This window comes from Oryza sativa, chromosome 1 (genome assembly GCF_034140825.1).
Source record: "Oryza sativa Japonica Group chromosome 1, ASM3414082v1".
NCBI lineage: Eukaryota > Viridiplantae > Streptophyta > Magnoliopsida > Poales > Poaceae > Oryza > Oryza sativa.
Window position 1 is genome coordinate 1,573,608 of NC_089035.1, and position 15,161 is coordinate 1,588,768.

General features: G+C 42.8%; 3 protein-coding genes across 3 annotated transcripts; 1 reads left to right on the forward strand and 2 right to left on the reverse strand.

The window, feature by feature from the left end:
• The first annotated feature begins 34 nt into the window (after positions 1-34).
• Positions 35-3,370, forward strand: LOC4325994 (endonuclease 2). Its single transcript, XM_015758992.2, has 8 exons — positions 35-200; positions 302-473; positions 1,921-2,022; positions 2,132-2,271; positions 2,376-2,468; positions 2,546-2,613; positions 2,704-2,777; positions 2,885-3,370. Exons 1-8 carry the CDS (start codon positions 60-62, stop codon positions 3,019-3,021), a joined length of 927 nt encoding a protein of 308 aa, XP_015614478.1. The 5' UTR covers positions 35-59; the 3' UTR covers positions 3,022-3,370.
• Positions 3,371-3,484: 114 nt separating this feature from the next.
• MHZ4 (protein MAO HUZI 4, chloroplastic-like) lies at positions 3,485-5,224 on the reverse strand. Its single transcript, NM_001401540.1, has 6 exons — positions 4,751-5,224; positions 4,475-4,667; positions 4,275-4,375; positions 4,060-4,188; positions 3,892-3,980; positions 3,485-3,778 (listed from the first exon to the last, which is right to left on the reverse strand). The coding sequence occupies exons 1-6, from the start codon at positions 4,784-4,786 to the stop codon at positions 3,640-3,642; spliced, it is 687 nt and encodes a 228-aa protein (NP_001388469.1). The 5' UTR covers positions 4,787-5,224; the 3' UTR covers positions 3,485-3,639.
• Positions 5,225-5,375: 151 nt separating this feature from the next.
• Positions 5,376-10,495, reverse strand: LOC4325966 (uncharacterized). Its single transcript, XM_015758980.3, has 10 exons — positions 9,966-10,495; positions 9,474-9,611; positions 8,391-8,576; positions 7,510-7,647; positions 7,274-7,395; positions 7,034-7,166; positions 6,817-6,946; positions 6,635-6,714; positions 6,423-6,554; positions 5,376-6,076 (listed from the first exon to the last, which is right to left on the reverse strand). The coding sequence occupies exons 1-10, from the start codon at positions 10,428-10,430 to the stop codon at positions 5,840-5,842; spliced, it is 1,761 nt and encodes a 586-aa protein (XP_015614466.1). The 5' UTR covers positions 10,431-10,495; the 3' UTR covers positions 5,376-5,839.
• Between the last annotated feature and the right edge of the window lie 4,666 nt (positions 10,496-15,161).

Sequence of the window (15,161 nt, forward strand, 5' to 3'; positions counted from 1 at the left end):
CCCAATAAATAGCCCACGACCCAACCACTCCGGCGAGGCTGAGCTGACCACCACCGGAGATGGCACTCGCAGCGCCTCTGCTCCGCCTCCGGCTGCTGCCTCTCGCCGCCTTCGTCTCCGTCGTCTCCCTCACCGCGGCGCCTCGGCGTGCGGAGGCGTGGGGCAAGCAGGGCCACATCATCGTCTGCAAGATCGCCGAGGTCTCCGCACACCATGGCTTTGCTAATCCCCTTCCTCCTCTCCTCGCACAGCACCTGAAGAGGCTGCAGCTAGAGAGTAACACGGAGTGTTGTACTTGCAGAAGTACCTGTCGGAGAAGGCGGCGGCGGCGGTGGAGGAGCTGCTGCCGGAGTCGGCCGGCGGGGAGCTGTCGACGGTGTGCCCGTGGGCCGACGAGGTGCGATTCCACTACTACTGGTCTCGTCCTCTCCACTACGCCAACACCCCCCAAGTCTGCAACTTCAAGTACTCACGTACGTCTTCACTCACCTCCACAATCTTAGCTTCAAATTTTCTTCTTTTAAGATAACGACTTAATTATAGCTGCAAATGAACGCTGCATTTACAGAATACAAATTGATCGTTCAAAGCGAGCTTAATTGCGCGCCATTGGTTGCAAACCAGGCTGAGCGAGAGAACGCTTTGCGTTATTCTTTTTTTCTCTGTTCAAAACAATTAATTAGCACTTCCTCCATTTCATAATGTAAGACTTTCTAGCATTGCTCATATTTATATAAATGTTAATGAATATATATATATATATATATATATATATATATATATATATATATATATATATATATATATATATATATATATGTATAGATTTACTAATATCTATATAAATGTTAGCAATACTAAAAAATTTTACAATATGAAACGGATGGAGTAGTAGCAGTAACGTTTTTGGGTTTTTCTTGAGTGTAGAGTGGCTCTGCCCTTCTCGCTCTGTTAGGAGTTATGTTTAGCCGCCGTAGTAGTTTAATTAGCCTTCCTTGCTTCAATTTTTGTTTTGCTTTTTCTCCCTTCCCTTGGCATAAGCCGGTCTGGTGATTACGTTGTGTAATAAAAACTTTTTTTCTTCTTATATATTAACGTGCAATCCTTTTGCGCTAGCGAAAAAAAAATCAGTAACAGTATGAGCAGCAAGTACGTCAGCGTAGATGCCATTAGCCCATTCTGAATTATTCCCTATCGAATATCCAAATTATACCGGCACGTACTGTTGCTTGTTGGGGAGGACAAACAATCAGAGAAAGAGGTTGAGTAAAGATACACAACTCAAACTCTCATCACAGACAGATTCAGAGTCTCACGGCATCACCAATGATTCGATCCACTAATTTCCTTGTTCCAAACCACAACGAATTCATGTTGCATTCAATCAGTAGCTTTCACCATAAAAACCAGACATCTGTCGTAATTGTGCATGTAAAATGAATGTTTAGACTCCAAGGAAGAAAAAAAAGGACATACTAACAACAGGAATCTGACGACTTGATTATAATAATTGCGTGTTCTCTGCTTCTTCTCGTTCTTAATATCTCGAGAAATATCTTCCAAACTTTGTTAGCACGTTCTTATGGGACCAGGAATGTGCCGCTGACAGTCTGACAGAGACAGTCACACATGTGCCCACACAGACCTGTTGTTAATTATTACTAGTATAGTTCAGAGATAATCCTAACCACTGGATATGTTGTTTGTGGTCTTCAATGGAATGATAAAGTTTGCTAATTGGAGCAGCTGACCTTAACTGAGGTATACATTAATAATTCAGCATTCCATGGTGAAATCTGCCACTCTGATTAGATGATAGCAGAGATGAGTAGAGCTAAGGCACAAACATTTCTCTGATTTCTGAAACATGAGCTTTACTTTCATCATGGAGTAATCTGCTTGTGGCTCTCAATTATCCAGGGGACTGCCATAATTCTCGTCACCAGCAAGGGATGTGCGTTGTCGGGGCTATCAACAACTACACCGATCAGCTCTACAGCTATGGCGATTCAAAGAGTTCATGTAAGCTTATCTGCAAAACACAGTGCCAAATAGTGCTCTGATTCAGCAGGCAGGACACTGATCCGATGATCTCTGAACATCCATACACATGCACTGATTGATAAACCAGACAACCTGACGGAGAGCCTGATGTTCCTGGCCCACTTCGTCGGCGACGTGCACCAGCCGCTGCACGTCGGCTTCGAGGAAGACGAAGGGGGCAACACCATCAAAGTGCACTGGTACCGGAGGAAGGAAAACCTTCACCATGTCTGTACTGCTTCTCTCATGTCATGTCAACTGAATTATTCAGATCAGCACAAACTGCCATTTTTCACTCACAAGATTTCTGTGTTCATGTGCTGCTTTTACAGGTGTGGGACAACAGCATCATAGAGACGGCCATGAAGGACTTCTATAACAGAAGCTTGGATACCATGGTGGAGGCTCTCAAGATGAACCTCACAGTGAGAGCACAGACATGTAAAATGATTTATCAGTTCAGAAATGCTTTTCCAGTTTCTGATGTTTGTGTAAATTGTAGGATGGATGGTCTGAAGATATCAGTCACTGGGAAAATTGTGGCAACAAAAAGGAAACCTGTGCAAATGAGTAATGATATATCCTGCTCAAACACTTCCACCTGTCTAGTACATTTTTAAAGAGAAATTGACATGCATTGTTTAACTCAATGTCATGCAGCTATGCAATTGAGAGCATACATCTGTCCTGCAATTATGCCTACAAAGATGTTGAGCAAGACATTACTCTAGGAGGTGAGTATACTTCTTTATATCACAGTGGTTGTGACTAAAACTAGTACAAGAAGTCATTTTGGGCTTAGGGCAATAATAATTGGCAAATTCTGCATCCTGGAATACAGATGACTATTTCTACTCTCGGTACCCAATCGTGGAGAAGAGGCTAGCACAGGCCGGCATCAGATTGGCGTTGATACTGAACCGGATATTTGGTGAGGATAAACCAGATGGTAATGTCATACCATTACAAGTTCAGTAAGGGTTATGATCACCAGAAATATTCAGGAGAAATGTTATTTGTTGCTGCCACTCTAATTAGTGGTTGTGCACATATTTTATAAAAAGCACACATACCTATAGTATAGAATTCAAAAATGTAATTGTTGTAATTGCTTATTGGAAAGCACATTTATTTGTAAGAAGCACATAGGCCTAGTACAGCATTCAAAACTGTAAATGCTGTCATTCATGTACAATTGAAAGTAGTCTGTGACAAGAAACACATAAGCCTAGTATAGCATTCATAAATGTAATTGTTGTAATTCCTCTATGTTTGAACAGTGTACCACTTGAATAAGTGTGTTTCAAATCGATTCATTTCCCTCTAATCATCTCATTTCTTTATTTGCAAACATTTAAGAGTTGTCGCTTATCTCTGATCATATTGTCAATTGCACTTTTCTTCATTAGCTACTGAGAAAGTAGAGTACGCTAAACCGGTATAGGGATGTTCAGCTGCCAAATCGATTCAATACGTGGGGAAAAACAAGAATCACATTGAACTCGATGTAACACATAGTTAATTGAATAAATTTTATTCATATATGAATCACATAAAAATACACCATCTAAGCAATATGAACCTACATACAATCGATCAATGTGAGCGACCAATTGAACCCGCCAGTACCTTAGTCAGAACGTGAGTCGCGATCCCAATTGGGCAGAAGAGCAGGCACAGAGAAACCGAATGCCTGGTCTCTATGTTGTTCTTGATGCCGTCATGGTACACCTGCCTGCATTGTGATCCCAAAACTCAAGCCATTTTAACAACCTCCTCACGCTTGCAACACATACAACCATCATCCATAGGTACACTACTACACACATGAATCAAGAATTTGCTCACCTTGCGGCGAAGAGGTCGACGGCTAGGAGGTGGATCCAGGCGGAGGCGACGGTCATCTCGCTGGCGAACATCCTGACGATCCCCGTCAACTGCGCAGGAGAAGAGAAAGGTTGAGAGAATGCTAGTGATCATGGAGTGCAGAGTGGTGTCACTGATTGATTGACTGACCTCGGGGAGCCAGTACTTGCTGGCGAACATGGCGCGTAGGGTGTCGGGAGTCCAGGATAGGTAGAGCAGGTAGGCGTAGAGGATGCCGAGGGCGACGTACGGCGCGCTGCTATCCACGGCACGCTTGGTCTGCGCCAGCACAGAGAAAGATTAGAGGAGCAAGTGAGAGCAATTCGATTGTGTGTGTGTGGGTTGGAGGATTGAGGAATTCTTACGACGTCGGCGTTGGGGGCGACGACCATGAGAGTGTAGAAAGGGAGGACGGCGATGGTGCCCCAGGTGAAGGCGGAGCTGGCAATCTGAGACGACGCCATCCCTGCTCCTCACAACCAAATCCATGGCGAAATTCGTCAGTCAGTCCTACACCAATCAGTTGTGGTAGAGCTAGAATTGAATGGGGCCGCAGAGGCGTTACATGCGCGAGGCCGGAACAGAGGCGCCCTGCCGCGGGCGGGGACGGCGGGGCGGGAGACCGCGGCGAGCTCCGGCCGGAGAGGGCGCGCCGCCCACGCCGACGCTGCGCCGGCGCCGCTTCCCGTGCGGAGCTGGCCACCGGGCAGCACCACCGGGCGCTGCTGCCTCAGCGCCAGTGGCGCAGCCACGCCAACCTGCAGCAGCAAATCAAGAACTGAAGCTACCGCAACTCCGCAAGTGCCAAGATTGACTGAGTCATGTGTTACCGGCTACGTACCCGAGCGGCGGAGGAGAGGAGGAGGAGAGCCGCCATTGCAGGGCAGGAAGCGAGCAGGAGCAGCGGGGAGGCGGAGGAGGGGAAGAGGCCATTACCAGTGGCTGGCTCACCCTTTGTACTAGTAGGTCCTAGCTGTTGCTGTGGCGCCGCTCCGGCCACCACTCTCACTGGTGTAGGTGTAGTAGCTGTTGTTGCCTTCCCATGGTCGGCCCGGGTGGTGGACGGCGGCCGGGGCCCGCCACGGTCGAGGTTGGCCGTCGACGCGTGGTCGCCACCACCGACCAGTGTCCACGTTATTGATCACCAACAAAGCAAGAAGAGAGATCGTGCTGCTTCGGTCGCGCCCGAGTCAACTGGCCTTGGTACGAAGGAATGAGAGCGTACAGAGACAGGCTGGCCCGCGGCCATGTGCCATGTGCCATGTGCCGCCGCCCTCACTTTGCCGGCGATCTCCTCCTCCTGCCCTCGATCCGTCTCCGTCACCGGCCGCCGCTGCGTCGACACGTCACTCACACGGCTTCCTCACTTTCACCACTTGCAACCACAGAGTAAAACACTTCACACTCCTTTAGGAATGATTGGTACACCCATCCAACATCATAACCAACAAGTATAGGATGATTGGTACACCACAACATAGCAGGATATGATATCATCAACACCAACAAGTACAGATGATTCAGCAATAATATCACACATGGCATGTTGGTAAAAGCAAACAAGATTCAGAAGAAAAAGGAAAAACAAAAGAAGCAAAAATGTTTCTCATCATCTGAGATGCTGCAGATGCAGAAAAACGAGATAGAGCAAAGGTGGTGTTAGTCCTCAGGCCGAACCATTTGGCCCAACCTTTCCTTCTTCTGACCGATCAGTCTAACCCGATTAAAACTTTTTAACTCTCTATCTCTGCAAAGTTGCTTGCATCTCCCCCCAACTACGGGCTTGGGAAAAGATGCGAAAAAGGTAACTGTATTCTTTTCTAGGATCTATCCCTTCTTATTAGCCTTCTTCATTCACTCCTAGAATCTTCACTTCATCTCCTTTGGATTCTCTGTATAAGCTTTTATCAACTGCTGGACAAATATACTTCTAGAACGACAGGTGAGACGCCACCATGGCCTGGAGCTTGTCCCAGTCGGATGGGATCTCCAGGTTAGGAGATAGCACAAAGCCTGCGGCAACAGCAAGCGTGATAACCAGCAGGCTGCCCTTCAGGCAGGCTCCGCCGCGGCTCAACCTTCCAAGGATCTCCTTGGAATACTTGTCCGCGGCCTTGATAGATGCCTGCTTTCCAGAGTCCGTTGCTGCTTCTAGGGCCGCCTCATTCTGCAATTGCAACCAATTGCACATATTACTACGGAGTACAAATACCTAGGGGGTATGTGAACAGCTAAAGGTGGTGGTGTCAAACAAGTTTACTTGCTTTTGCATGTCCTTAAGAGTTGTGGCACCTTGATTTCCATTTTATCAAAAAAAAAAAGGAGGTAACGCCATTTATCCCAAACTAATTGTGCTATCAAGAAGCTCTCTTTTTGTCATGAATCAGAATTCACTAGTCATACAGAATTTTACTACTATGCAAAGGATAGCATCACATTGCATATACATAAGAATGAAACAAACATCATAAACAGTCAAACAAAACAAGTAATGCAACAGGGACATATCATACCTTAGTCCTTAAGTTCTTCAGAGTCACCTTAAGAGATTCAGCACTGAGCTTATGAGACAGCTCGCTCCATTTTGTGACTATAGTGCTAAGGACTACAACACTGGCTTCAACATTTTCAGGATGAAGTCTTTCCTGCAAATCAGAATTAAGAAAACTTCAGTTGCAACATTCTCACTTGGTGTTATAAAGGCAGACAGACAAAGATTACTCACCCACAGCTTGTAGGACTCTGCATTTTGAGTCAGGCACCAAATGAATACACCAGCAGACTCCCCGGTGAGGTCTGCGTTATCTGAACATAATGTGCAATAATGCAACAACTCAGAGTTGCAAAACAAAGGTAACAAGCTCTATATAGAAAGAGAAGTTAGGGTGAAAAAGGATGACAGCTCACTTTCTTGCATTGCTTTCACACACAATGGCAAAAGCTGCTGTGCTGCTTGTTTCACGGTTTTTGAGCCAGGAGGACCAGCAAGGGCCAACTCCTTGATTGTTGGGTAGGCTGCTTCAAACCTCTCTGTAGCCTAAAGAGTTCCATATGATGACCAGAAGTCAGAACATCATCGCATATCAAAATTTCAGCAAACAGGAAGGAAGAATTAAGAACAAACCTTTACACGAGCGCTGGAAACAGGAAATGCAGCTCTCATGAACAGATCAAATGTAACAGGGGGAATCAGGCGTTCCCCCTTTCTAACAGCACCATTCAGTAAGATGCCTCGAGCTTTGGGGGCAGACAAAATTCTGCACGTGAAATATCAAAAAAGATTATGCATATAAATACTTCTGATATATATCAGAAAACAGAAAAACGGCTCTAGATTCTTAATCAGGTTTAAGTTGAGCCATACCTTTCGAGCAACTGCAGAACTAAATCTCTCGTCTGGGGATTCCCACTTGGCTTAGCACACAGTGTGGGAAACAGGAAATGAGCCCAACAAAACATTCCAGTCACTAGGTCACCTTGAGATGCCTATGATACATCACGCAAGAGATATTTTTTAAGAAAATATAAAATGATAGTATGGAGCACTGAAAATAATTAGCACCATTCAGAACAAGTAAGAGCACAGCAGGGAAAATATACCTGAGCAATAACCCAAACAATGATTGGAAGCTTTTCCTGCCCAAGATACTTATTGTTTCCCATTATTTTTGGCAGGACGTTTGTTAGTACCTCTGGTTTCCTTCTTACAGTCAAGGCAAGCACAACAAATATTGCAACCTGAACAGAGCAATAGTCATTTAAAAACTATAAACCAACTTGAAAACAAGATAGAACCATCCATAATTACAATCACAGGTCCGATAAGCAAGTGTGAATTATGGCAGTCAGATTATTAGATCAGCATTTTAGGTTTTATCATATCTACCACCATGCAATCTTCAGGGCCCTAAAACAGAAAAAAAAAAGTTTAATCTCCTTCATGAACACCTTACATAAAGTAGGACTTGAATATTCTGTCATCAAAATGCAGTTCTTCTTAGAATTTATATAAACTTTTTAGCAATCGTGGTGATCCATAGATCGGAGTAATAAACTAATACAAATGATCGAATCGAATCGAATCTGCTTATTATCTTACTTCTTGTGAGGAAGTGTTAAAAGCAATGAGAAAAGGCTAAACTAATTGAATTACACAATCAGAAACATTCACATCTATCTAAAGTAAATGGTATTGACAAGCACAAGCTTCCAGCAATGCAGGATGTGAGCAAATTGTTCATATAATATTTCAATTGCAAAGCCTACATTTTTTTTTCTCATTGCAAGGTTGTTGCTTCATTAGATGACAGCATTAGCGCTAGGCTCAGTTGATGTGAATACAATATAGGACATATCGCAAATATAAAACGCATGCTATTTCCATCTTGTAGAGCATTTTTATGCTGCTTTACATCACAAGTCCATGATACCATGCAGAGGCTTGTATAGTGAGAGTTAAGTCGTGATCGAACAAGGACTACCTGGGCCCTTGGAGTTTGCTGTGCGGCCTTCTTTGAACCCTTAGCGCCTACTGCTTGACCTGACAGTTCAGACATGATGCTGTCTATGCACCACATGACAAAGTCTCCCAGGGCATCAGGAGATCTCTGATTGATCCAGTCACTCGCTGTGTTGCGAACTGGTTCAGGAATATGGCACAAGGGAATCTGCACAATATATTAACTAGTTAGATGCAAATCTAAAAATAGAGAGACACGGAAATAAAGGGACATTTTCATGCTTATAAAATCAAAACAGAAGTACTAGAATCCATTAATACACTGAATTATTAATTGCACGAGTATGTGTCGTTTCTTTTCTGGAATGAAACATATTGCATATTTATCAAGCAATCGCTTCCGATTTATTAGAGGCTAAGAAATTCCATGCTAATCCAATTAATGTGTACCCTGATACACCCATTTACTCCTCATACTACAATCCGCACCAACCCCCCACCTTCCAAATTAACTTGCCTCCACGCCTCCCCCTTTCAGAGCGGAAAATGGAAGGAACTGAACACAATACCATGTCACAAATACAGAAAGATTTTTGGACAATGCGGATTTCAGGTAAACCGTTAAATGTAAACTCAAGTTGTTGCAGTAATTGCATTGAACTTATCCAGCTGTATCCTGTTATACATGAATAATCGTGTTCGGAAATAATTTGTTTTAATTGATAATGCATCCACAGGGTGAGCAGAAATAGCATAACCATCCTTAAAACTAGCATACTTGACAAGCACGTTTACAGCGACGTCAAGTCTGCAAATAATTCGAATAATATTACTGGCAGTTACCAAAAGCAGCATTAGCATTTCACAACTCAATGATGACGATGCATGAATCAGTATCAATGTTCATGCACAACCATTAATTTTCGTAAAATTTGTAAGTAGATACAAGAAAAAGATCATAAGAACTTAACAATCAGATAAACCGCAGTAACATTTCATATGTGATGCAAGTGAATCACCCTATAAACTGCAATTGCCTTTTTATATCTGGTCCAAATGCAATATCTCTATGCGTAAAAGAGTTAGGGCAACTCTAGTAACTCACATCAACCATCTTGGACACTAGTGATTCCTTGAACATCTTCGCCCAGGGGAACTGGGCGGCGCTCACGCTTGCAAATGACCTGCCAAAGTAGTCGGCGAACCGCATGAGCTGAATATCCTGCTGGTTCTCGTAAGATTCCTGCACACAGAACAGAGGGTTAGAATCTACGGAACAAAACAGAAAAGAGCTATGACACGTTAAAAGATCTAATAGTTGCACCAAAACCCCCATGCTTTCCAAGATCCCAAGATCCCGTGTTTTTACATCAAGGAGATCCCAACTTTCTGGTACGACCAGAATTTTCCTCCATCTTAATCGAAAACTAGTAGACACCCAACATTTTGTCGGAATTTTGAAAAAACCCGAACGATCCAGCACTAAACCCTCATCAGATCCGATCCTTAACAAAAAGACAAAAATATGATCCAGTCCAAACAAGTCGAGATCTGACGATTTCCGAAGAGGAATTCAGCGAAACAGGACGGGTATTACCGAGATCTGCACGAGATGCGCCGCGAGGTTCTCGGCGTCGATCAGAGCGGCCGCCTCGGCGACCGTCACCTTGGGCTTCTTCGGCTTCTTCACCTTGGGCTTCTTCACCTCCCCCTCGGGGCGAGTCGCCTGCGCCTCGTCGGAGTCGTCGTCGTCGTCAGAGTACGCGGAGGCCGTGGCGGCGGCGATCCGCGCGGCGTCGGGGTCGGCCGCGTCCCTGGCGGCCAGGAGCGCGCGGTGGCGCTTCTCGGCGTTCCTGTCGACGGCCTCGAACACGTTGACCTTGCCGCCGCCGTTGGGCAGGAACCCCAGATCGGGAGCAGCCGCGGAGGGCAGCGCCGCCGCCCCCTGCTTGCGGTGGCGCTTGGGGTAGGTGACCTTCTGCCACCCGTGCGAGGGGTCGGCGACCACGGCGTCCATCGCGGAGGAGGAGGAGGATGAGCCGGCGAGGTCGTCCATGGCCATGGCGAGTCGAGGTGGGCTTCGTGGAGGCGAGTCGAGGCGAGAGCGATGAGATGAGCGAGTTGCGCGAGGAGAAGAGGAGACGCGGGGGATTTTATTCCCGTCGACGCGAACGCGAGGGCGAGGCGTGTGTAAAATCTCGCTGGTTTTCTGTGTGCTGCCTGCGCCACCTCTGTGTCTACTACCCACTTTGGTGTCACGTTTGTTTCGGGCTCTTCTCTCTCTCTTTTTTTTCTCCTTTTCCGATGTAATGTAATCTTCTTCCCCGAGTTCTTGTTGGATTATTTTTTTCTCACTTTTTTTTTTTGCTGCTGCTCCTTTTTTATTCAGGTGAGATACCTCTGGATGGATTCTGTTAGACCATGATGATGTGGATGTGAGTATACTTGTAAATGGATGGGATAATATTGTTGTGTATATATGGCACTATGAGCACATTTTTGTCTGTCGGACATATTGTTAGGTTTCACCGGTTTACCTTCTCACATGTTAATAAAAAAGCTAGGGTTTTATTTTTTGGCTAACGAATAGCGTAAATATAAATGTGGATATAAGTTATGGTATCTCAGATTGGATAATACGATGCGTGGCATTACTAGTTTTCTCCTCGTTCTTACCCCTTATAAAATACTAAGCATTTTTAATTATGGGCGGGTGAAATGTATGATTCTGACGTGAATTACATGGCATGAAAAAAAAAATATCGTACGTTAATATTGCGATAAACGGTATATGGATTTTTTTTAACTAGTGGTAAATACATGAAGCGATATGTGAACATATGGTTGAATGTCAAATTACCTATCATTAATATATAGGTGGAAGTTGTTGGAAGTCTATTAGTACTACTAGAGATGAGAGAGATGATGTTGACCTACTGTGATGTGTCATAGTAGTTGGCATGCCTCACTTTCCTATAGCAATATTGATTTGTCCAATTTTACAATACGTCGTGTGTGTTTGTTGATTATTTATTATTAATAAATGGTAATGTTGAAAAGAGTTATTCCTTCATGTATAGCTAACAGAGTTCTCTACGCAATGTTATGATATAAGTACAATTGTACTTGATATACATTTTTACTTATAAATAGCACATTGTGCCACCTTTATCTCATAACGAGGGTTCTCCACTGTTTTTTTTTCCTTTTTTCAATGTTGTAGTTGTCCCTGACTTCTTATTAAATTCTGATATTGTTATGTGGAGTAGCTCTATTTCAATCCTGTTGTACTTCGAAGATATAGATAGACATAATGAGAATGATCATATCAACGATAAAAATCATAAATGACACAATAGATGTATACATTTTTGCATATTCGTCTTTGATAAGTTCCACGAGTTTACCTTTTTAATCTTGGCACAAATACACAACGCAACATAAAATTTCCATGTGATCAATAGCACTTTGATCTTATCCCACCTTATCATAGTGTATTGATTTATACTATATATGTAGTACTGGTATACTTATGATCTACCTAAATTGTCCACATGATATTATCAAGGGACAGATATTTCCATATCACACAAAATTAATTTATTAGAATAAAGTTGATTTGTCAGATTTTCTTTTTTAGCTTTGCGGATGGATATGACGCATCATGGTCAGATAAGATCAGAAAGGGCAGCTGCAAATGCAATGACATCATCCACGGACCGCACCTACTACTCTGCCTCTCTCTGCAGAGACCACCAGTCCACGTGTGCAAATGTGTTGGGCCATCTCAGAATTGGATCAAGGCCCATCACTCTCGACTGGTCAGATAGGCCCATTTCAACGTAACGACTTTGTTGGGCCGAATGAGAGTTGGGCCGAGGAGGACATTGCGAATTTATTAGGCAACCAACTAACCAACCAACCAGTAACAGTATTCTGATTCTCCATGAACCATCTCCATCACTGACAGAAGAAGTGTCAAGGACGCTATGGAAGTCTGTCCGTCCATGTGCTGCTCCAGCAAGCACAGGACGCCTTTTTTGTTTCGACGAAAAAATCTGAAAGAAAAGGCCAACGTCAACATTGACATGCTCGTTTTTCGTTCTTTTTTTTTTCTGGAAGAGGATAACAAAGTCTTATCAGCAGTTTTGTTTCTGTTCCGCAGCAACGAAACTTCGATGCTCCATCAGTACAGAGAAAGGACCATTTGGGTACCTGGATTGGACAAAAACAGATTTGGTTTCGGCTTTAAAAAATACTCCTATCATGTGGGCTTAAAACTAACATGGCACTTTTCTGCGGATTACTTGCTAAGAATACCTTAAAAAAAGAATTTACTTCTATTTTTTAGATGCCTTCTTCAAAGCTCTTTGTCAAGCTTATTTACCAATATATATATTTTTTATATTTATAATCACTTAGATAATCCACTATAAACATACGGATCTGTTCAAAAACTTAACCAAGCGGATCATCCTCAACTCATGATGATTTTCAGCTGCTTAACACAATTTCTGTCCTTAGGCTATTTTGTTTTTTCACGGCAATAATAGGATGTGTTTATGGGTTTTTTTTTGTTTGGTGGCATGCTTCTGCACATATTTTGGGGTTGTTTGAAAGTGTTGGATATAGCTGTTGTAGCAGCCAGCCAACACGGTTACAGGCTTGCAGCCAGCGAGTTGTTATGAAACGTGCATCAAAGCTCATTAAATGAATGCCGTAGCGGTTATACGATGTACATTCAAATGTTGCGTCGAGAGTCCGTGCTGTGTAGTTGTAGTTCAAAACGTTGTAGCAAGCACTTTTAAATAGCCCCAAGGTAATTAATTTTTATAGCCCCAAGGTAATTAATTTTTATCACTCAATAATAAATTAGTATGTTACCAAATTGTTGGCATGTTGTATAATTTGTCTCGCGTATCACTTACCATATATACACTTTATGACACTTGCTGCACTTTAATTCCACCCATACATCAATTAGACTACCGCTAACAAAACACCACATGCACCAAAACCTTAATCGCCATGAGTATAGCGAATACTCTAAATCAAGAATCAAGACGATGTGTTGTGTCTCTTTTGGCACCGAAAACTCTGATGGTGAAAGGTAGGGAGAGGGAACAACTGTGATATGATGACACAAGCATCAAATTCAGGTGCGGTGAATTATGATAATTGAGAATTTGCTTTGGGTAAAAGGTGATTGCCTGACAGTAAGTTAGGAATTTGTTTACTTTCTTAAATGTAATTATTTCGACAGTCCATAGCTCTAAGTTTGCAAAAGAGATTTTCCTAAGCTAAAACTTCCTAGTTTCGACAGTCAATTCTTTTCTTCTAAATATAACAGTGAAACAAAGTTCCACCTTAGGTTTAAAAAAATAAAAAACTTCCTAGTTTTTCTTTGTTCGAACCATGCTGTACATGCTTTTCTACCATGTGCGTCTCACAATATGAATTCCAGACGGTAAACCTGTTTACCGTTTACACCATGGGGAAGAAAAACCCAGAGAGATGGTCAAAATTTCGTTAAAGAATTATCAGGAAAAAGAACACAAAAGTAGTACTCTCTTCATAGGATGGAACGCTTCATAGGATTATGAATATGGACAATCCCAAAATATAAGTATTTTAAACTAAAATGTGACACTTAGAACCTGTTTAGTTCGCGAAAAGAAAATTTTTGGGTGTCACGTCGGACGTTTGACCCTCGGAAGAGGTTTTCGGACACGAATGAAAAAACTAATTTCATAGTTTGCCTGGAAACCACGAGACGAATCTTTTGAGCCTAAGCCTAATTAATCCACCATTAGCACATGTGGGTTATTGTAGCACTTATGGCTAATTATGGACTAATTAGGCTCAAAAGATTCGTCTCGTGATTTCCCCCCTAACTGTGCAATTAGTTTTTTTAATTTATCTATATTTAATACTCTATGCATGTGTCTAAAGATTCGATGTGATATTTTTGAAACTATACAGGGTCTTAGTTTGGTTAGATTCTACAGAGTGTTTTTTTTTTTGAAACCTAAGGCGGAACTTTGTTCCACTTTTATATTTAGAAGAAGAGAATTGACCCAGTTTATAAGGAAAACCGGGCCTGAAAACCACACAATTACACGGTTAATTATAGTAAAACCGGCTGAAACCCACCGCTACACAACTAACAACGACGGCGGAGCCCAAAAGCAGGATGTCACCGCCAAGCTAAACACAAAAGCGACATAACAACTCCCACATCGTAGAAGAGGTGTTATCATTGCCGAGCTATCCGCCCAAGCGACCCAGCAGCGCCGACTTCACAACTGCAGCGACACTGAAGACACGAAAGTCGCCAAAGCGAAAAGCAGCTCTGACATATAACAATGGACATCAGCCAAGCCATCGAGGAGCCACTTCCTTCACGCGGCCAGCACCAGAACTCCTTGGAAGAGACTTGTAACATCCTGAAAATTCAAGACAATAAAAATCACTAAAATTTTGAACTTTTTAAAACTTTTACATCATGCTGGTTGTTATGATTGCTATTGCTTGCCAAACCGTAAATGATCACAAAGAAAGTAAAGTAAGGATCTAAAATTTAAGTAATAGATAAATTTACGAGAATATAATATTGTTAACCCTACAAATAATTACGCACAAGAAAACAAAGCCAGACAAACGGAAGGTTAATTACTAATTTAAATTATGGATTAAATACTAAATACGTGAACCATGTGTTGCGTGCCATGACGTCTAAATACACATGAAATGATGACCATTTATAATGGAACTCTATCTATAACATAGTTTC